This window comes from Artemia sp. Qi Xiang Cuo, chromosome 15 (genome assembly GCF_049724085.1).
Source record: "Artemia sp. Qi Xiang Cuo chromosome 15, ASM4972408v1, whole genome shotgun sequence".
Lineage (NCBI taxonomy): Eukaryota > Metazoa > Arthropoda > Branchiopoda > Anostraca > Artemiidae > Artemia > Artemia sp. Qi Xiang Cuo.
Genome location: NC_142808.1, coordinates 30,958,090 through 30,980,569, shown reverse-complemented (window position 1 = coordinate 30,980,569; position 22,480 = coordinate 30,958,090). Strand labels below are relative to the sequence as shown.

The 22,480-nt window shown below is 33.4% G+C and overlaps 1 protein-coding gene across 2 annotated transcripts in view; it reads left to right on the top strand.

Moving 5' to 3' along the window:
• The window catches only part of Zir (dedicator of cytokinesis), a 233,248-nt gene that overhangs the window by 21,302 nt on the left and 189,466 nt on the right, over window positions 1–22,480 (top strand). For both annotated transcript variants that reach the window (XM_089101690.1, XM_089101688.1), the window contains exons 6-10: window positions 2,083–2,204; window positions 4,811–5,099; window positions 9,435–9,606; window positions 14,805–14,995; window positions 20,755–20,935. In XM_089101690.1, the coding sequence (XP_088957816.1) occupies window positions 2,083–2,204; window positions 4,811–5,099; window positions 9,435–9,606; window positions 14,805–14,995; window positions 20,755–20,935 (955 nt within the window). The remainder of the gene's footprint in view (window positions 1–2,082; window positions 2,205–4,810; window positions 5,100–9,434; window positions 9,607–14,804; window positions 14,996–20,754; window positions 20,936–22,480) is intronic.

The window sequence follows — 22,480 nt, the reverse complement described above, 5'->3', positions numbered from 1 at the left end:
AACAAAATACAAAGACGTTGCGATCTAAGAAATTATATCGATTTCTCAATTAATTAATACTTATAGTTCCGACAAATTTTTCAGGGTTTTCTAATGTTTCATATCTAGTTTATGCCGATGACCTTGTTATTTGTAGAAGTAAAGACAGTTTGTTGAGGTATGCCCAGGTAAATAACCCCTTCCAAAAAAACCTTTAAAGAAAGCAGTTCAACAAGCTATTGAAACTTTCCGGGATCAGCTCAACCATCAATTCGGATAATTTTTTTGTTTTGCTCACCTGGCTGAAATATACTCTTCTTCAATATTAAAGATCGTTTTTCTGAAAAGCGATTATTCACCATAATTCTATATTTGATGCTTCTATTCTGTTAGCATCTAAATATACTTTATGTGATTACTGTATTTTTAGCTCTTCGTCGTCCTCACCCTGATATCTTCTAGTGAAGATAATTTATAATATTCGAGTTAAAGATGCTTCCAATTAGACTGCTATGCTGAGCCAAAGACTGTCGGATAGTATTAGCTTTTCACGGTTTTCTTTCGTAAGAACACAAACTGGTTCTTTCGTAATTCGTGCTTTTCTTTGCCATTTATCCTTTGTATTTCCTTTACTTAGCTACATACCTAATTGTTTTTGCCGATGAAAAGTATGTGCATACATGAGAGTAGTTTGAAAAGTTTCCGACGTCAACGCGGAGATGGCAGAACTCGTCAATAAAAGTCAGGAGATGTATTTGTGCATCTTTTGACAGCAACAAATCAAATTTTCAGCCATTTTGGACTCGCAGTTTTTATTTGACAGTCGGTTGAGTGAGTCCATGTGAGTCTTTGTGTGAAAATATAAAAATCTAGTATCGAGCTGTTATAAAATATTTTTGAAAGGAAATACGCCTATGCAAATCAAAGATGACTCTGCGTACGGGACGCTTCACCGTCATTTACCACAGGGAAAGTTTGGGTGGCTGAATTTAAACATAGTCGTAAGAGCTTGGGAAATGATGAACGTTCGGGACGCCCAAAAACCGTCACTACTGACGAAAACCGCTAAAGTTCACCAAATGGTGTTACACGACCGCCGAATTAAAGTGAGAGAGATAGCAGAGGCAATGAAAATGTCCTAAGAACCTGTTTGTCACATTAAATCAAGATCTAGGCATTGAGAAAGCTGTCCATGCGTTGGGTGACGCTTTTTTGTAACGTTAAACCAAAAGCGTGTTCAAATGCAATGCTCTGTTGGCGCAGTTTAGGCGCAATAAGTTCGAGTTTCGACACTGATTAAGTACTTTAGATTAAACTTTGATACATCATTATACGCCTGAAACAAAAATACAGTCAAAACAGTGGACTGCAAAGGGGGACCGGCTCTAAAAAAAAAAATGTGTTTCTTTGGCTGGAAAAGTGATGACGATTATTTTTTGGGGTAGTCATGGAGCTATCCTAATCGATTTTCTTCAAAAGGGAAAACCATTGCAGGAGAGTACTCGTGTCTTTAGCTGACAAGCTGAAGGCAGAAATTGCGGACAAACGTCCACATTTGAAGAAAAAGAAAATCATGTTTCACCAAGACAACACCCCAAGTCCCACCTCAATAGTTGCCATGGCCAAAATCAATGAATTACAGTTTGAACTGCTTGACCATCCACCTTATTCACCATATCTAGCCCCAAATGACTTCTTTCTGTTCCCTAAACTAAAAATGCGCTCGGAGGATAAAGATTTTAGTCAAATGAGGAGGCGGTCACCTTCGTGAACAATTATTTTGCCGAGAAGAACGTCGAGAAGAATGGCCATTAATAGTTGATTTAAAATAGCATATTGAAGTTGACGAAATGTAATCGTTAGTAAACGTTGAGAATGACGAAAAGTGAAAAAATAATTTTGAATGGTGAAAAGTTAAGAAAATAAAGCAAAACAGGTCTATATGATTGTAAGATTTGTTGGTAACAAAGAAAACGTAGAACTTAACATCTTGAAGAAGAGCCAGAAGAAAGAATCATCTATTCTGGATTAAGTTTAATAAAATCTTGTTAAAGCTTTGTTAATTTTAAAGGGCATAGTTAAAAAATCAGTTTTGTTTTCTAGGACGCTATATTCTCTTTATACCCAATGCAATCAGAGGAGGAGATGGTTGAAAGACGTGTTGGGGCGGAACTGCCAAGCGATCCACCTGCTCATCGTATTCTAGTTCGAGTCGGGGAACTTAAGTAAGTTTAGATACAGATTATTTATTTATGGCTATAGTGTACTGCTCACGGATTGGCTGACTACTTGTTAATAGAGGAGTATGATTCGGATTAAAAGTTTGTTTTGTCACAACCCAATGAAAATAAGAAAATAACGTGTATTTAGACCCATATTGTCTCGCCTTACTTTATAGCAAACTGTTTGCGTTGAAATCTGCATAAATTAACGGCATTGGTATGCTCAGCATAATTAATAAACAACAGTCTTAGTTTTTCCTAATTTATGTCGGTGTGTTTATTTACAAAAAGTAATTGCTATAGACTTTAGTGTTCTCAGAAGTATAATTAAACACCAAATAAAGTATTAAAAGATTTGTCTTTATATCTCTTTTTTGTATTTTAACTATTTTCACATAGTTTGTCCATAAATTTTGTGCTTTGTACTACTCCTAATTAGAGTGTACGTAGTAGTTTCAAGGAACTCTCAATTGAATTTGCTCCGAAATAAGTAGAAATTTCTGCACCGTAATGTTTACGTAGTTACATATCTCTGGACAAAGGACACGTTTCTGAACATGGAATATATGATTATCTCTGCACACGTATGAGGAAGAAAATCGAATACAAGCTCTTTTTTGTATCAACAAGACTTGCTATTTTTTCAGAAAATTTTTCTTTTGTATCTAGGTTCTTTTTTATGTCCCCGTCGGTTTTAGTATAGAGGTCCACCAGTGTTCGTTGATATGATGTTTTATTAATAGATATAAAATATTTCTTTTATTCCCAGCAGACTTGTTATTTTTCTCCTTTTTTTGATGTCCTTGATTTTTCATATCCTTTTTAATTCTTCTAATTATGTATTACAGGTAGTTACTTGGTACAAAAAAAAAAAAAAAAAAAAAGAAAAAAAAAAAATTTCTTCCTAATTTAGTAACTGAGATAAATGAGCACTTTTACAAGGTCTAGACCTTATTCATCCATCCAATCACTTAGAACAAAACAGTACAACTAACCCAATAATCTGAAAATCTAATCCAAAATAGAGCAAAATCAGCATTAATAAATGTAAGTCATTGTCCCAAAACCAAGCCATAGCACCTCAAGTCTGAAAATTTAGTATTCCGCAAGTAGTCAACACATATCAGGGCTCCTCAGATGAAAACTCATTGCCTATATAGGTTTTGGCGCTTAAATTTCATTACCCAGGCAAAATGAGCGCGCCATGCCATAGAACCATATGGCATACCCCTATGTAGTGACACCTGTGGAATATCTATGCACAAAACAATACCCAAAAATCTAAAAATATACCAAAAAAAAAAGTTCCAAGCTTCCTTCCCGATCACTCAGCTAAAACTGAATTAAAGTAAAAACATCCCAACTCTGAAAGAATATCATTCATCTAGTAAAACTCCCCTAATTGCATAACCCTAACTGTCAGCCAAAGTCATTTCACTTTCAAGCTCAATTTCTACGAACTGATTTCCAAACAACCTACGTTACTCAGCACCTGCATGTGTCAAAACAAACCCTAAACTCCAAAATTATACAGGAAAGAGAAAAAATATACATCCAACAAGCTACCTCAAAATATCATTCAAAATATCTTGATAATTTTTATTATACTTATTTACAACTTGATTATATTAAAAACTAAGCTTTTTAAACTGCCAAGCAAGTTTATTGGCGGAGAAACTTCTTATGATTAACTTATTGCTAAGTGTTTCACTTCTACTTTTAAAATCAATATATCCTCTTGTGCTCTTTTCTTAGTACATTTTTTTTAAGGTTTATGTTTACTGTGCAATCTTTAGAGTGTTATTTTTCTCTTCTTCTAAGGTTTTGATTTATCAACGAAAGAAGACGTTTTTTGTATCATTCCATGGCTGAGATTCAGATTTATCCATCTGCCGATTTATTCAGCCTATACATGAGATTCACATCTATAATGTATATGGTTCTTCAGATTGAAAATGCTTTAAAAGATTGTTGAAAATAATTGAAAGAAGGACACTTTTCCTATTTTTTCAGCAAAGTTAGTTCCTTCCCTTAGAAAAAAACGCAACAAATTTCATAATTGTGGTTCGGTAAATAGATAGATTTGAGACTAATAACTCTAATGACATAAACATCCTGCCCTTTTGATGCAAGCAACACTAGCAGCCTTGATCACAAAATTGCTAGTTTTAGAGGGAACATACACCTTAAAGGTGTTAAATCTATGTCGGCACTTGCTATTTAAACGAAAAACACTCAACAATTACGTTTAGGTTATATCTTAGAAAGCCGGTATCATAGCCCCAAAAACAAGTGACAATATAGATGTGAAATGTATAATTTGGGCTATATATTTGCACATTAGGGGGTAGGGCTAAAGTATAGCGGGTCTGTATACAAAATATGTTAGCTACAATTATTCTGCATATTATGAAGTTAGGGTTGTTTTTGAACTCCGCGCTGTCTACCCCCCCCCCCCCCTAATGTGCAAATGTATAGCTCAAATTATATAGTTCACATCTATCCTGTCACTTGTCTTTGTTGCTAAGAAATCGGTTTTCTCAGATCTAACCTAAGCGTAATTCCTGAGTGTGTTTCATTAAATTAACAAGTACCTCTATTTCTTTTAGATTATTAACTGATGGTGAAATAGAGCCTATATTTGCATCAATGGCAGTATATGATGTAAAGGAGAAGAAAAAAGTTTCCGAAAACTTCTATTTTGATATGAATTCACCTCAGATTCATCAGATGCTGACATCACATGTTCCTTATCAGGATATATCTACTATGAGTCGCTCTTGCATTTTCAACATTTCCAATTCGTCCACAAATGATCTGTTTATTGTTATTAAGCTTGAGAAAGTTCTTCAAGGCGACATTAACGAATGTATCGAGCATTATTTAAAGGACGACAAGGTATAAAATATTTTTGGTTCAATTTAATAAATTATTATCAAATTAACGTAAAAGTTAACGTTAATTTAATGCTAATAATATTAATGAATACATTGAGCATTATTTCGAGTATGACAAGAATAAAATATCTCTGGAATAATTTGTTGCTAATAAATTCTTGCTCGTTTCATATTAATAATATTACTGAATTTGTTGAATATTATTTAAAGTACGGGAGGTATAAAAAAAACAGCAGAGTTAATTTAATGTTAATGCCTTTTTATTATTTAAATATTAATAATAATAATAATAATAACTGTTGTGATCATTGTTTAAAGCGCAAAAAATTATAAGACGTAATTGAGTAAATTTAACGTTTGAATTTTTTGAATAGCTAGGGTTTCTGATATAGCCTTCTGGTAAGCATTATTAAGGCTTCCGAAATAGTTGAAAATCTTAACTTATTTCTAATATTTGAAATTTTAAGTCGAGTTTTTTTAAGGTCCTGTAAAGACTAAACAGATTATATTCTTAATACTAGTGTGTATTGAATTTTCTGCTTCGATGATTAGTTTTATGGTGTTTGGACCTAGCGGGTTACTATCCCAGCCCCTCCAATCGTAGGTTTCCGGTTTCCCACTGGTAACCACTATCCAGTTTTTACGATTTTGCCGGAAGAAAATTTGGCTTTCCAGTCTCTCCTTGAAAATTAACGTTCGTAAATACACGAACGTTGACACGAAATAAAAATCATTACTTTCCGTTAATGTTAATTTTCAGGCAGATTTTGGGGACTCAGTTTTCTTTCAGGGAGTTGGAAAAACCCCGAAAATTCACTCGTATTGAAAGCATAGGTAGGAATGATCAAAGACATGGCGAAATATTATACGAGCATAAGTAATCTATAGAATTTTCTTTTTAAATTCAAAATTACACAGTTTTGATTCTGCATAACCCTCTGCGTTTCGATAATCCTTTTCGCATTGGTCTTTTTTCAATGAGTAGATTCAAATTACAGTGGAAAAGGTTTACCGCAAATAGCTGTTGAGTTTATAAAACTTAAAATAAAAAATGCATTTTCAAGGAGTTGTACTGATTCTGTGTGACACCCATTTAATTTATTGAAGCAGAATCTGCTCATATTTAGTTCAAAATAAAAGTAAGAGATGTGGAAGTACCTCTTTTTATCTTTTCTTTAATGTATAGCAATTTTTCCTGTTTTTATAATAGTCAGTCGTATGCTCTAAATTGTCTTTTTTTCTTTTCTTTTTTTGTTAAAGGCTCCCAAACGTGAATTCAATTTATTTGGACATTTTTTTCTTTGTTTCTCTCAATCAAAAGTTTATATTATTGAGATGCTCCAATTGTGAACAAATTATGTGACACAATTTCTCCTTGGTGGATGGATGCCTTTCCGAAAGGGCATTCATTTATAAAGGACAGAATCACTAACTTTTAGAAAGTTAGGGCCATTTTTTCAGAAGATTAGGAAGTTAGAAAGTTAGGGCCACTTTTTCAGAACCACTAACTGTTTCGATGGACCTAAGTCCATCCGGAGTGTAATTCTAAATTTGGTTGTTCACCAGGCTGGAATCTCCCTCTGATGCTAGAAGCTTGGGTGCATACCGATTTTCAAGATTGATACTGAATATGTCCTGCACTGCACATATCCCACATGAGGACTAAGTAATTAAGTAAGGAGCTCCCAGCCAAAATGATTCATAAACAACAGGGATGGCACAATATCATACTAGTTTATTTTGGAGGAACTCATATCAGTTAAAGAATTGAATTTTTGTCCTTTTAAAAAACAATATCCGGTAGGTTCAAACAAATCCGGTAGGCCACACAAAATCATTAGCTCCATATTTCATACCGGGCTATAATACTGACTCCTTTAATCCCTCCTTGTATAGGATTACTTTACGAGAAACTATCACATTAACTGAGATATTATTTGATATTATAAAATAAGAATTGAATTGTTATAAAAACATCATTCCTCCCTAGACTGTTCAGGTATTTCTGATTATAAGTAAAAAAAAGAATTCATTGAGATTTTTCTCTGTTGGTTTTTTAATATCCGAAAGTTTCAAAGCTATCCAAGAATAGCGCTAGAAATCAAAAGATAATCCGCACTTACTGCCATTTAAACAGTAGGATTTTTGCTGTTTGCAAAATTATTGAAACTTAAATTGTTAAAAAAAAGTCTTACTTTTCTCCTTTGTATAAAATTTAAGTATATGTTTTTGTTAAATAAAGTCAAGTCAAGTTTTAATTTCTCTCAGCAGGCTCCTTTTTCCTCAATAAAAATTTTTAAACTGAGGAAATAAACTATAATACTATAATACTATAAACTATACTATAAACTATAAACTATAATACTGACTACTTTAATCCCTTTTTGTAGACGATGACTTTGCAAAAAGCTGTCACATTAATGAGATATTATTTGATACTATGAAATAAAAATTGAATTGTTTAAAACATCATTCCCTCCTGGTAATTCCTTCCTAGACAGTTCAGGTATTTCAGATTATAAGTAAAAAAAAAGAGGTTTTATTGTCCCTTTTTCCTAGTTGTACATTAGTATATAGCGAACTGACTATAAATAATGATGAAAATCAAGCAACAGTAAAGACAAAAACGAAGAAAATTCCTAGCCAGTGGATAAGAAAGGATAAACCCTCTTCATTGTGAAAAATATATTAAAGAAAGTAAATAATCAATATTGATAACAAAGCAGCAACATATTAAATAATAAAAGTTTAAGACCTGAAAATAGTATTGATGAGCCTTCTTCTTAAAACAAAAAGCAAAAGGCAAATGAATAAAAAAATAAACAGAAAAAAAGAACTTGCATTCATATTAACATTAAATACATTCTGTGTTCTTGGATGCAATTAATCTTCTTTTGGTATTGCATGCCAGTTGTATAAACAGCATAGTTTTTGGATGAAAATGTATAGGTGTAGGTTCTTTACTTGCATGTGATTTAAGCGGTGTAATTTCAGTTCAAATACTTTTGAATAGGAATATTTTTAAATAAAAAACTTACAATTATTAACTGGCTAAATTTGTTGCACTTTAATATCCTTTTAGCAAAGAAAGTATTACTACACCTGACCTACGGATGTTCCATGGAGAAATTCCGGACTAAGTATATTATTTTATTTCTTGACTACATATCTTCAAACTCCCCTGAAATCTTTTAACAGCTAAAACCCTAAATACCAAAAGCTAAAGCCACAAAAAAAAAAAAAAAAAAAAAAAAAAAAAAAAAAAATTACCGATGGATTTTCAAATAAAATTGTTAGCATGACCTTATTCTGTATCCCTTTAAACTTATCTGCGTCGATAAAATTGTCTATAGTAATTGTTTATTTTATGTGTCCTGAATGTATAATTAGGATCAAATATGCCACCTTATCATAATATGGCCTTTGAACATCAGAGGCTCTATGAGATGCTATTTCATAGTTTTGAATCAATTAGCTATTTCAGAATTCTAGCTGGGTAACACTTAGGCCCCTCAGGTTTAAATCGTTGTTTTGCGCTGCAAAATGGCAAAAGCGATCTCTTTTGCTGTGCTGTGAAATCTTTTGTCGCTAAAAGGGCATTAAAATTTTGAGCTTTTGCTCAAATAAACCTTTTCTTGATGTTCTATAATGAGTCCTCCGATAAGATGGCGAGAAATACAAGCCATTACATCTTTGGCAGGAACAATACTAAATTTTTGTAGTTTATGAGTTGAATAATTTGTTTTAGGATTTTCAGATCTGCTGAATTTAATGGTCGGATTTTCATCAAGAGTGTGCTCTATTTTGCTTTGATTTTCCTCGATACATAAAAATTACGAAAAGTTCCAAGTGTGGATAATTTTTTAGGGACTTTAAATTTTAATACTTAAGATTATTCTGATGTACATATCATTACCAAATTTCTTTTTTTCTGCATTGTTGCCAAATGTCAAACGATTTGTTACCACAAACTCTTTGACCAGTGTTTTTTTTTTTTTTTTTTTTTTTTTTTTTATGTTGTAAGACTACACCATTCTTGGACGACGAAAAAAAAAATGATACGACATTGAATTTATACTAAATGTAGTTTGCCTCAATTTTTTTTTAGTTATGATAGAAATAGTAAAAATAATTACTTCAAAGTTTTAAATTGTGAGAATTCGAGCAAATTTTTTGTCATTTCCTGGCTTTTTTTTAATTGTACCTTGCATCATGTATGGCTTATAATTTAAGAATTTATGTTTTTTAAACTAATTGTTTTTTACTGATTTAGTGTCTTTTTTGTAATATTAAGTGTTCCTTGTTCTTGATGTTTCATTGATTTTATATTCTTAAGAACCATCGAGAAAAAGCCAAAGCTGCGGCCGTGGCTTGCTGTGAAAGACTTGGAAAGTATCGAATGCCATTTGCTTGGACTGGAATTTATCTTCAAACTGTCCTTGGGGCGACCAACGTTGACCGAGACGATTCTTTTGGAGAACTAGAGGCACGCACGTCCGGTAGTCTGGGTAAAAATGCTTGTTTTTAGGACTTCTATATTACAGAATTTATAGCAAGATTCGTTACACCATCATATGTCTCTCATTGTTAGTGACCACATCCTAAATTTGCCAATTATATGAGATTAGACTTTGTAAAAAGAAAAAAAAACCTTTTTTCCTATATGGTAAAATAATAAATGCTGCTTCTAACGAAAAATTCGGAATGTTTGCAAAAATTTTATCTGTTTGTGCCCATCATCTCCCAATTTTGCCTCAAGTTGTTAAAATTTTCTTTTTGTATAAGAATTTCTCTCCAATTTAGTATCAACTTCTTCAAAATTAATATTTGCATTTTAATTTCCAATTTGATGGTAATTTGGTTCGATTTAAAATTAAGTAGAGCTCTTATTATTGTTAGTTTGTGCATGTGTTTCCGATTCTTCTGCGTCGATATCAACCATCCAAACAAACACGACATTTACTTTGTACTCGGATTTTTTTTTTAGTAACAAAATTTCCAGATACCTCGCTATTCTTTTGTAGTTATTGAGTGGCCATATACCTAGAAAGAATTGTCTTCTGACTTCATGTCCAAATACTTTACTTACTAATACACACTTACACTTACTACTTACTAATACACACGCATAATACACACACATAATACACTAACACTACATTAACCTAATAATAGTACTTAATATTTGGAGAAACGGTCATTGAAAAAAAAAACATTTAAAAATTTGAAAAAAAACACTTAAATGAAACATTACATTTACTTTATACTGGGATTTTTCTTCTTTTTTTAGTTAAAAAATTTCCAGATACCTCGCTATTCTTTTGTAGTTATTGAGTGGCCATATACCTAGAAAGAATTGTCTTCTGACTTCATGTCCAAATACTTTACTTACTAATACACACTTACACGTACTACTTACTAATACACACGCATAATACACACACATAATACACTAACACTACATTAACCTAATAATAGTACTTAATATTTGGAGAAACGGTCATTGAAAAAAAACATTTAAAACTTGGAAAAAAAACACTTAAATGAAACATTACATTTACTTTATACTGGGATTTTTCTTTTTTTTAAGTAACAAAATTTCCAGATACCTCGCTATTCTTTTGTAGTTATTGAGTGGCCATATACCTAGAAAGAATTGTTTTCTGACTTCATGTCCAAATACTTTACTTACTAATACACACTTACACTTACTACTTACTAATACACACGCATAATACACACACTAGACTAACACTACATTAATCTAATAATAGTACTTAATATTTTGAAAAATGGTCGTTAAAAAAAAACTTAACACATAGAAAAAACACTTAAATGAAGCATTACATTTACCTTGTACTGATTTTTTTTTATTTAACGAAATTTCCAGATACCTCGCTATTCTCTTGTAATTTTTGAGTGGCCATATACCAAGAAAGAATTGTTTTCTGACTTCTTGTCCAAATACTTTACTTACTACTACATTCTTACTCTTACTACTTACTAATACACACGCATAATGTCGCGCATAAAATAAACACAGTTACTACTTACTAATACCACACACGCATAATACACTCGCATAATACACACGCGTAATACACGCGCATAATACGTGAGTGTTTTATTACGTGAGTGTGAATAATCCGTTAGTGTTAGTGAATTAGTGTTTTTTTTTTTCAATGACGGTTTTTCCAAATATTAAGTACTATTATTAGGTTAACGTAGTGTTAGTGTGGTATGTGTATTATGCGTGTATTATGCGTTTTATGCGTGAAACATTACATTTACTTTATACTGGGATTTTTTTGGTTTTAAGTTAACAAAATTTACACACGCATAATACACGCGATTTAGTATTAAAAAACACTTAACACCTGGAAAAAACACTTAAATGAAACATTAGCTAACAAAATTTCCAGATACCTCGCTATTCTTTTGTAATTTTTGAGTGGCCATATACCTAGAAAGAATTGTTTTCTGACTTCATGTCCAAATACTTTAATTACTATTACACACTTAAACTTACTACTTACTAATACACACGCATCATACAAACGCATAATACACACGTACAATACACACGCATAAGACGCCCATAATACACACGCATTTTAAAGAGGATTATAAAGAGTAGCTAAAACAAAAGAGAGTGGGGTTTTTCCTTGCATACTTCGTATTTTCCCGCAAACACATTTACAATTTACACTTTTTGATATAACTGATATCATTACGACAAAGATTAGTAAGCAATCCATTAATGGCTGCAAAGAATATTTTAGATGACCTAACAAAAGAAGACTGGCAGTTAATGATTAAGTTAAAATTATTGTTTGGGATTCTCTGAACTTCCTGATGTTTCTTTAAATAGGTTTAAGAGATGACTTAACAAAGCCTGTCTGGCGGTTAGTGAGGAATTGAAGGAATTGTTCGGGTTTCTCTGAATTCTCGAAAAAAAGAAAAGGTGACATAAAAAGAAGACAAGATCTTGCCACAATGCCAACACAAGGTTCAGTTAGAATTATTCCGTAGCGAAAATAAGATTATAACGATTGATAGCCCGCTGAGAGTGAAAGCTCAGCGGGTCCTCAAGGGGCAGTTTTGGGACCTCTTTTATTTTTGATTTATATCAATGATATTTACCGGTGCATTGAAGGTATAATGATTTCGGATAAAGTGGATCGCGGTTCCAGAACTATAATTCCTAGTTTTGCTGATGATACACATTTTACAGTTGCTGCGAGGACGGAAAGGGAACTTTTACTAGTTCTTAAAAATGGAATGGAACAAATAGAAAAATGAATGAGAGTTAATAAACTTAAATTGAACCATAAGAAAAGTAAATTTATGATTTATGGGAGAAGCGTAAATTACTACCCCTGGATTGAGAAACTAGAACTTGATGGGAATGCTATAGAACGTGTTTGAGCAGTAAAATTCCTTGGAGTGATAGTCGATTAGTGCTTGAGTTTCAAAGACCATATTAATCAAATTGCAACTAAGATTGCCCGAAATTTGGGAATTATAAGGAAGCTAAAGCGTATTTTCCTAAGATCGGTTGTCGGAATGCTTTATTTCTTCCTTATTCATCTGTATTTGATTTATTGTATATTGGGTTTGTGGGTCATCTATCGCAGATTTTAGTATTACAGAATAAAGCTGTAAGAGTACTTACTGGAGATGATAAGCGTTCCTCGGTTAGAGCAAGATATGCTGAATTGAGATTGATGAGTTGAATATCAGCACGGGTGGTATAGTCGCTTATTAGTAGTTTCTATATGATAGGTTTTTTTTGCATTATAAAAGCTGGGGTAGTGATCTCCTTTACAAGCTTAGCTTCTGAATTTTGTTATTTTTGATTGATGAATAAACCCTTATTTATTTAATAAAAAAAAGATAGAGGGGAAAAGAGGAAGTATGAAGAAGAGGAGGTTAACACATTTAGTCTTTTTGGGAAAACCGTTCAATGGCATAGCGAATTAGTATGTCTTATTACGTATATGTGGGGGGTTGCCCATCTCTTAATACCTCGCTCTTCACGCTGAAGTTAAACTTTAGTCCCAATTCTTTAAGAACGACTCGTGAAACAAGGGTTGTTTAATTACAACAATAAGAAGTTCTTTTAAGAGTTCTAAAAAACCTTATCGTGAAGAACGAGGTATTAAGAAGGGGGCAACCCGCTCTTATACATAATAATTTCGGTTTGTTGTAAGGTACATTGGTCCTTACTTTTAGTCGAAAACACTGAAAGTAAATTTTTGTTTTACTTTTACTTAATTAGTTTGTTGTTTTTACTTAATTGAGAAAAACGTTCAATTTGAGCTAGTTGGCTAGTTGCAGCAAACTTCCTCAAATGGATTTTTGCTAAATTAAGAAGCTTTTATGCCAGCTCAATTATACTGTCAGGACCTTGCGTCTAAAAAAGGTCTGTTGTAACATAGTTTGCTCTTTAAAATTTTGCTTGAATATTTATCAGATGGCGCGATAATATCGAAGACGAGAGAAGGTGCCAAAGAAAATTGTAAAGCAACATCCTTGTTAATCTAGTAACAGTATATTTGTAGAAGCCACTCTCGCGGAGAAATAAAGCTTTTATTCTTTAAAGCAGGCATGTCAAGCTTCTTTATGCTCAAGAGCCACATTAGCTGATAAGTATTAATGTGTGGCTCCCACGGTGTCAACAAACTTAATAAAGCTGTCCACAAAGTAAATAAACCGTTTACCTTGTATAATTTTCTTGACTGTGTTGCTGTCAGAAAAAATTGAACTTTATTTAAATTTTTCAAGAAAGTCCGCAAAGTTCAACCAATAGCGGAAGACCTGTGGAAAATTTCAAATAAACCACAAACAAATTAGTGTCTACATATATAACAGTGTATAGTTGTTCAAATATTTTCTTCGTAAAAGAAAAAGGTTAAACAAAAAAACAATTTGTTCATTATTAAAAGGAAAAAATGCTTAAATTTTGGGATGCATTACAAAGAACCTAATTAATGTGATATACGAAAGGACAAATAACCATTGTCGTTAACATCTTGCAAGGATGATGACTGCTATTGCATTTTGCTGCGGGTCATGTGTTCGATAAACCGAATTTAAGGGATATTGGACTTAACAGGACGAATTTTATAGTCTGATCTTAGGTCGTCTGTTCCATGTCTTCTTTTTTTATTGAAAAATATTTGTAAAACAATATTTCGTCTTAAAATCTTGAATTTCTTCTTGTGTTTGTTCTTTAAACTTCTGATAGTGTAGTTTAATTATAAAGCTGCCAGGAGAGCTAGTTTATTTAAAATCTTAAAAAGTCATCTGAACTAGATAGATAATTTAATAAACTTACATTTTTCAAAATCATGCGAATGTATGATCTTTCATCTTTGTCGTATCCTAAGTGCACTTTGTCGTATCCTAAACAAACAGAGCATTCCTCGCACTCTTTGTGAAAAAAGATAAAAAATGAGAAAGTATCCTTTAATAAATGTTCATCCTCTGATTGCTTTTCGGGGCCCATAGCACCTCTATCTCAAATGACTATTCACTTAATACCAAACTAAAGCTAATTTATTCTGCTACTTGCTGTATTTTTCAAAGATATCTCGGTAAAATACTAAATCAAAAACTGGTAAGGAGATACGCCCGTATAGTGATATGAGATGTAATGTAATACTTGAGAATATTATTGATTAACCAATCCTTTTTTATTTAGATCGGAAGATCAGCTCCCAAAGTCTGGAGCAGCTACGCAAAGCTTCGAATTCCCTATCACGTCGAGGTTCTTTGGAACGAAGATCAGGAAGCTCTTCTGAAAAAAGATTAAGTTGGTCATCAGAAGACTTTGCTGTTGGATTGGATAACTTCAGACCTGTTACTCTTAAAGTCGCGAGCTTTTTCAAGCAGGTAATGCGTAGGTTATGTTGGGCTCCTTAGACATGGTTGCCGATTTTTTCCAATTTAGCAAATTTATTAGAGGTTGTCCTTCTTGTTAGCCATGATAAGAGGCTAAAAATTATATTAGAAATTTTTTCATCAAGTGTATGAAGTTTTCGAAAAAAGAATTAAGATTTATTTTCTAAGCCATAGCTTTTTAGTGTGTCGAGAGCTGCCTATTTAGCCTCATCATCTCAGAAGGGTTGTAAGAAGTTTCCTTAAATGTCCAAAACTTGTAATTAACAGCATAAAAGCACCATGTCAGTTTTAATCGAGAGTAACTTCTTTTCTTGATTTTATATCGAAACAGAAGTAAAAATTTGTATATATCCTTGGGAAAAAAGTCTTACTTGTTTTTTTTTCACTTACTCTACTCCTTTATTGTCTTGTTTGATTACGGTTTTTCATTTATTTATTATTTGGGAAGTTATCATTTTTTTGGGAAGGGACAAAGGCTTGTAATTTTAAATTTTGTCCTATACCCTTTTTTTATATATATATATAGAAAATCGTATAGATTCTTTGTACAACTTTTAACCAACTTCTTTTTTTTTGAACTGGTGTTTAATTTTTATGGGTGGCTATGACGGTGCTCCCCCTATTTTCTGAAAGCTGCAGCTAATACTCTAGGTTCCTTTAGACCTGATATCTTAAACGTGCGGGAGTTACCGTAGGTAGTATTTCAATTCAGCCCAAATACACTATAGAAAGATTATTTAGAGCCGAAGCCTTGCCTTGCAGATGAGGTTACAAAGACACAAGAAAAGCCATGCCCCAGAATTTGTTAAACCAGAGGTCTTAAAAATCAACTGCTTTTTGTCTGATTTTTAACTATTTTCGGAGACTATATGACCACCGAAGGGTATTATAGGCTCTAGAACTGCCATTTCTAGATTTATTGGTCCTACTCTATTCTATGAGAAAATTGTGTAGATTCTTTATACAACTTTAACATTTTCTTTGTTTGGGAATTTTGTTGTTGTCCCCTCTATTCTTTAAATTTCTTATGTAAATTGACGAATTTGTTTTGATTTGGTTTGACAAAGTCTTTACCAGAATATAGTCTATAGCAAGGCCGTACCCAGAGACGGGGGGTCAGTGGGGTTTGATCCCCCCCCCCGAAAAAAAAAGTTTGTTTGACTCGTAAAAACGTAACAAAAACGGATATAAACAAATTTTGAATGTGTTTTCTGAGGTTTTTTTGTGTACCCCTTCCCCCACCTAAAAAAAAATATTTGAGTAAAAACCCCTCCTCAAAAAAAATCCTGGATACGGCCTTGGTCTGTAGCATACCACAAAATTACAATTATCCTTTTGTTCATGTTGAGATAAGGTAACTCAAATGACTAAAATTTTGTAAAGTGATATTTTCTAAATGACTCATAAGCAAACAATATTGAGGTTGCATTTATCGTGTTTTTTTAGTGCAATACGAAAAATTCACCTGCTGACCATTACCCTTATTTTTTTTGCTTTGATAGAACCTTGCTTCGACATTCTGACGTAATAACCTAAACTGTTTATTAAATTAGGGGGTGTTTATTAAAGTAGGGGGGGGGTGCTTTTATTTAATAAAATGTTCATTTTTGTTACCAATATATTCTGTAAATAAAAGTTCAAATAGGGATAAAATCCTTTTAATCGACAGTGATAAATTTCACAAAAATACTAGCCTGTAAATAATTATCCCTTTAGAGTAGAGTTGAGTAGAATATTTTTATTTATAACACGTACATAAATAAATGTCACAAAACAGCGCACATGCCTGGTGGCATACTTTAGCGCTGAAAATATTGCCAACGAAAATACACAGCCATTTTCTAACTAAATTTTACAACAACGAAAAAGAAAATCCTAATGAAAAAAATGCTTAGCATGTCATAAGATATTTCTTCACCAGTCTTAGAAAATGTCGCTTGTTGCTACATTCTCGAACTGATGCAGGACTTGAGTTCCAGATTTTTGGGCCAGTGTGACGGATGCTGAATCCCGCTCTCGATGTCGGGCGAATTTCGCACGAAAAGTCTGAACGATGCGTAGTAGGATAATTATGAAATTGAGAATTAGTTGAGAAAATGCCGGAGAAATTTACAGGTAAATTACTATATTGATAATCATGACGAATAATAGAGATATAAATTAAATGAAGTTGGTACAAAGAGAAAATTCCTGAAGTCCCATATAGGTGTCTAACTGAAGTACTGCAATCAACATTAATAAGAATCCTCATTGCTTTATTCTGAAGTATTTGAAGAGATTTGAAAACAGACGGAAAGGTAGATGCCCAAACCGAAATGCAATAGAGAAAATATGGGTGGACGAAAGAATAATAAATATATTTTAGAATAGCTTTAGGAAAAAAGTGACAAAGCCGAGTTAGCAGGCCAATATTTCGGTAAGTTTTTAACGACAGTGTTTTTACATATTTATGAAACGACAAATTTTCATCCAAAATAATCCCAAGATATTTGAACTGATCCACCCGTCTTAATTCAAAACCATTCAAAAAAAGAGAGAAGGTATCTGACACTACTGATCCAGTTCGCGAAAATAACATATACTGGCATTTTTTTTCATTAAGAGCTAGTAAATTCCTTGAATACCAATCAGATACAGTTAGTAATGTACTTCCAAGGTTCTGGAAAAGAACTGATAGGTCCCGGTGAGAAGCAAAAATTACTACATCATCAGCAAACATTATAATTTTACAAAGAGGCAAAACTTCTGGCAAATCATTTATAAAAAGAATAAATAGAATAGGCCCAAGAACAGAGCCCTGAGGCACTCCGTAATTAATTGGAAAAGTTTCGGAACAGAGATCACGAGATTTATCAACACAATCTAGTCGTCTCCCAGGAAGGTAAGATGAAAAAAATTTAACAGCTTGTGTTGAAAACCCATAAGACTTTAGTTTAAAAAGAAGCAACGAATGATTTACGGTGTCAAACACTTTTACGACATCAAGAAAAATCGCCAACGCTTGTTGAACATCATCTAGTGAATCATTAATATTTAGTAAAAGCTCATGAAGTGCCAGTTCAGTTGACTTTCCTCTTATAAAACCATATTGAGACGTATGTAAAATCTTAGTATCAAATATATACATTTGTAACTGACTATTTGCAAGTTTTTCCAAAATTTTGCTGAAAACCAAAAGTAGAGATATGCCTCTATAATCTGAAGGGTGAGTTAAACTCCCAGCTTTAGGTAATGCTATAACATTTGCTTTTTTTAAAAGTTCAGGAAAAACCCCATACATAAGTGATCAATTAAAAATATGTGCTAGCAAAGGTGAAATGCTTGACGCTATTTGCTTTACGGTTTGAGCCGAAAATCCAAATTCGTCCTTAGAAAAACTCCATTTAAGCTTCAGAATAACTTTTTCAATCTCATGAGGCTTAATCTCAGAAAAAGAAAACGAATTTTCCGCATGTTGCTCATTAACTGGAACAGAGGGGGAATTCAGTTGCATATTCATAGTCAATGCAAGTCTAGAACCAATATTACTGAAATAATCTCCAAAAGCATTTAAAATATATTATCTAATAATGTAGCTGTGTTAGCTGTAACTCTTGTCGGCAGAGAAATACTTGGAAGAAAATTAGAACACAACATCATAGTTAAAAACTCCTTATTATTTCCAACATCGAGATTCAAAAGATCAAAATTAAAATCACCCGAAATAATAACCGGTTTTTTCAACGCTTCTAGATTTTTCAACAACGGTTCAAAAACTTCAAAAAAATATTTTTGGATTACCCGACGGAGATTGATAAACAGACCCGAAAATAAATGGATTACAGCCCAAAGGTATAACTTCAACAAAAATAGTCTCACATAACCCTTCATCAAATACAGACAAATCACTGAGAATACTAAAAGACCAGTCATCACGAATATACAGCATCTGACCTCCTCTCGCATTCTAACACCTTGTAAGCGAAATACACTTCATCCCGGGCAGATCTAACATTGTAAGGGGTGTATTAGCAGACAGAAAAGTTTCGCAAACTCCAACAATGTCTATAGGACTAGATGCAAGCAAAAGCTTCAGTTCATTGAATGCACTTTGTAGCCCCCGGGCATTTACATGTAACGATCTGATCGGAAAATCACAACTTTTTGTTTTATCCGATAGAAACTCGCCTGAAGAATAATCACATTCAGGTAGATTATTTACATAAGGCATATCTTTATCACTTCCGGTAGCTGAATTAAGAATAACATCTAATTTCAAACGAGAATCAAGAAAACACTGAAAACGATCCATGAAACAAAAAAAGAAAAGAAAAATTCACAGCTTCTTAGTTTAGACGACAGGTTCATATGACACATTGCGAATCTGAACTACGTCGGAAATCGTTTTACACGGAATGATTTGCGAACCGCACTTGACATAAACAACACCTCGTAAAGTCCATACATTTTTCAATTCAAACTTATTGCGCGCAAGCTTGTAGATTTCTTGCCTTTCCCTGGTTAGAGCCTCATTTACATAGATTCGGGAACCTTCCAAATTCTTGCGATTGCGTAGGATCTCAACTGCAGATGCCTCAGTATAAAATGTAAGTTCAATCAGAGTTTTTATTTCTGAGGCACCTCCCAAATACCTTGCACCCTTGACAATATATTTATAAAGACTCAGACCCATGCCACTGTCAAGACAAGCCAATACTTTCTCACCAAAGTGGGGCACATCACGCGCGGAAGAGTTTCTCCCAGATGCAATGACTTTAGTTAAAAGAGAAAACTGGTTTATATCATCCAGCTTAGTTTCAAGCTTTTGGAGCTTTGCGCAATTTTGGACAATTCTTGCCCGCAAATCGCCAAGTGATTTCTGAAGCAGTTCAAATTTACCCTTGAATTGCAGATCGATCGCCTCATAGACAGCTTGCGTAACAGTATCAAGAAAATCTGACTTAATCTGTGTCACCGGAGAACTCCCTAATCTACTGCACTGCTCTTCCACTCTCCTACGAATTTCATCCTGTATGCCGTCACGAAGGTTAACAATTTCTGACTGCATCAAGTTAACTGACTCAGATAAATCCCCGGCTAAACCTTCCGAGTCCTCTGTACACAGCCTTATCGCTCTCTGAACATTTTTTCTGCCATCTCTCAGCGCTTCTTCATATTTCTCCGCGTAAGCCCATATATTCTCGGACTTTACTATTTTATTTTCGTCAGTTCCGTAACAGCAAACTTCATAATTACTTCCATCACCTTTGACTGGTATCACCGGCTTAATTTTGCAAGGCAACAGCTTTTAATATTTAAATTGAGAAAACGCCCGGTTTCCCACTTGCATAGCTTCGGCAAATGAAAAAATAAAAAAAAAAGCAAAATCTCTCTCTCAAAACGTCCACAAACCTTCTGTGCATGAATGCCTAGCAGCGACTGATGACAGTGGGCGGGATCAAAAAAAGGTAGAGCTGAAAACAGCCAATGGAAAATTTACCAAGTATCCAAGTTAAAATATCCAAAAAAGTATGATACAATTCTCTTGTGTTAACTAGTCAATGACTGAAGTCAATAGCAACTGAAGCATCGTTTCAACACACTATATTTTTTTTATCTTTATAGCCTGTAAATATACTTTTGCATTCTGTCATGTTTTTTTTAAGTTTTTTTTTGGTGTTTGGTAAATTATTATCGATGGGAGGAGTTCATGTCCCTCCATTCCATATTTGCACGCAAATAGTGAGGGTATTTTCTTCCTTTCCTTCTAGGAACCAGAAAAAATGAGAGACGAAGATCTGTTCAAATATCTCCCTGAGCTCAAGAAGTCAAATGGTGCTTGCAAACGGCTAAAATGTATTCCAGGTCAGCTGAAGCTAGATGTCTCTCCCTGTCCTACTGAACCAAAATACTGTTTGACATCTGAACTTGCAAAGATTGATCCATACCCAGGTAAGTTCCAAACATTATAAAACTCAGTTTTTCAGTAACGTTTGAATTATGCTGGCTTAACACAAAATTTTTCTTGGACTGGTTTTCAAACTATAAAATTTTCATTAAGTAGTTTTTTAGTTTTCCATCTTCTAGCTTAATGAAAGGAGAGGTTTGCTCGTCGTTAAACTTTTTGCTGGTTTTGAATTTTCATTTTTTTTGTTCAATTTGGACCAAAAGTAATGGGTAGACACCGGGCAAGCTTCATTTTTTTTGTACACCCAAAGTTAGGGTTTTTGTTTGTACCTTTAAAACGGAATTTTGATATCAAAAGAAAGAATCGGCTTATTATGTTGATTCCAAATGACTAAGATTCATTAAGTTTAGTGTTACCTATCAAAAGCCACTATGCTGAGAAAACTTGCTGGATTTCGAAAAAGAAGGGAAACTCCCTCTAAAAGTCAAGGAATTACACCATCAGAATTTTCCGGGGAAAGGAATGTTTCCAGGGGTGAACTTCCCTGGACAGATTTTACACTGAAGAAATTTGCCAGAATTTTTATCTGAAATTCTTATAGGAATAGAATTTTCACGGGAGAAATTCTGCACAGGGGATTTTCTGCGGGGGCAACTTTATAATAGGGGGTGGGGGGAGGGGGTATTTGCGGGAAAACTTTTTCATGGAGTAGGGGATTTCTGGCATGATTTTACATAAATCAGCAGTTAAAATCCTTTTCAAATGATAGTGCGCTAGGACAAATTTTTCACCTGGAATCTTCCACAAGAAATTTTCGTGAGTAATTTTTTGCTAGAATTGTTTAGGGGAAATTTTCCTGGTGAGGGAGTATTTTACATGGGAAGAACTTTGTATGGAGTGATTTTCCCTGGAGAGGGAATTTTACATGGAGGAGGAGCCGGATTTCCCGGCATTATCTAAAACGATCAGAAATTAAATACAAAAAGTTTTTTTTTACTGAAAGTAAGGAACAACATCAAAACTTAAAACGAACAGAAGTTGTTATGTATATAAGGGGGTTGTATCCTCCTCAGTACCTCGCTCTTTACACCAAAGTTTGACTTTTGTCCCAATTCTTTAAGATTGACGTTGAATTAGAATAATAAGGTTTTTGAAAGTTCTAAATAAAACTTTAGCATAAATAGCGAGGTATTGAGGATTACACAACCCCCTCATATACGTAACAATTTCTTTTTGTTTTTAAGTTTTGATGTTGCTCCTTACTTTCAGTTGAAAAAACTTTTTTTTGTATTTAATCTACTTTCAGAGCCGGGTAAAGTAATTTGCAATGTTATCAAACAGTTCGTGGTAACGAACTGTAAGTAAGGAGCGATTCGGCTCAATAGTAACCGTACTCTAGGAAACAAGGTCTTTATAATAATAGATACATAGAAAGAATCAAATGTTGATGCTTATTCAAAATATATAAAATTCATCCAGTTTAATGTTACCCGTCAAAATTTAAGAGCTCGAGAAAATTTGCCCAATTTTTGTAAAGGGGGGAAACACCCCCAAAATATCTAGTTAAATCAATGAAAATCCCACCATCA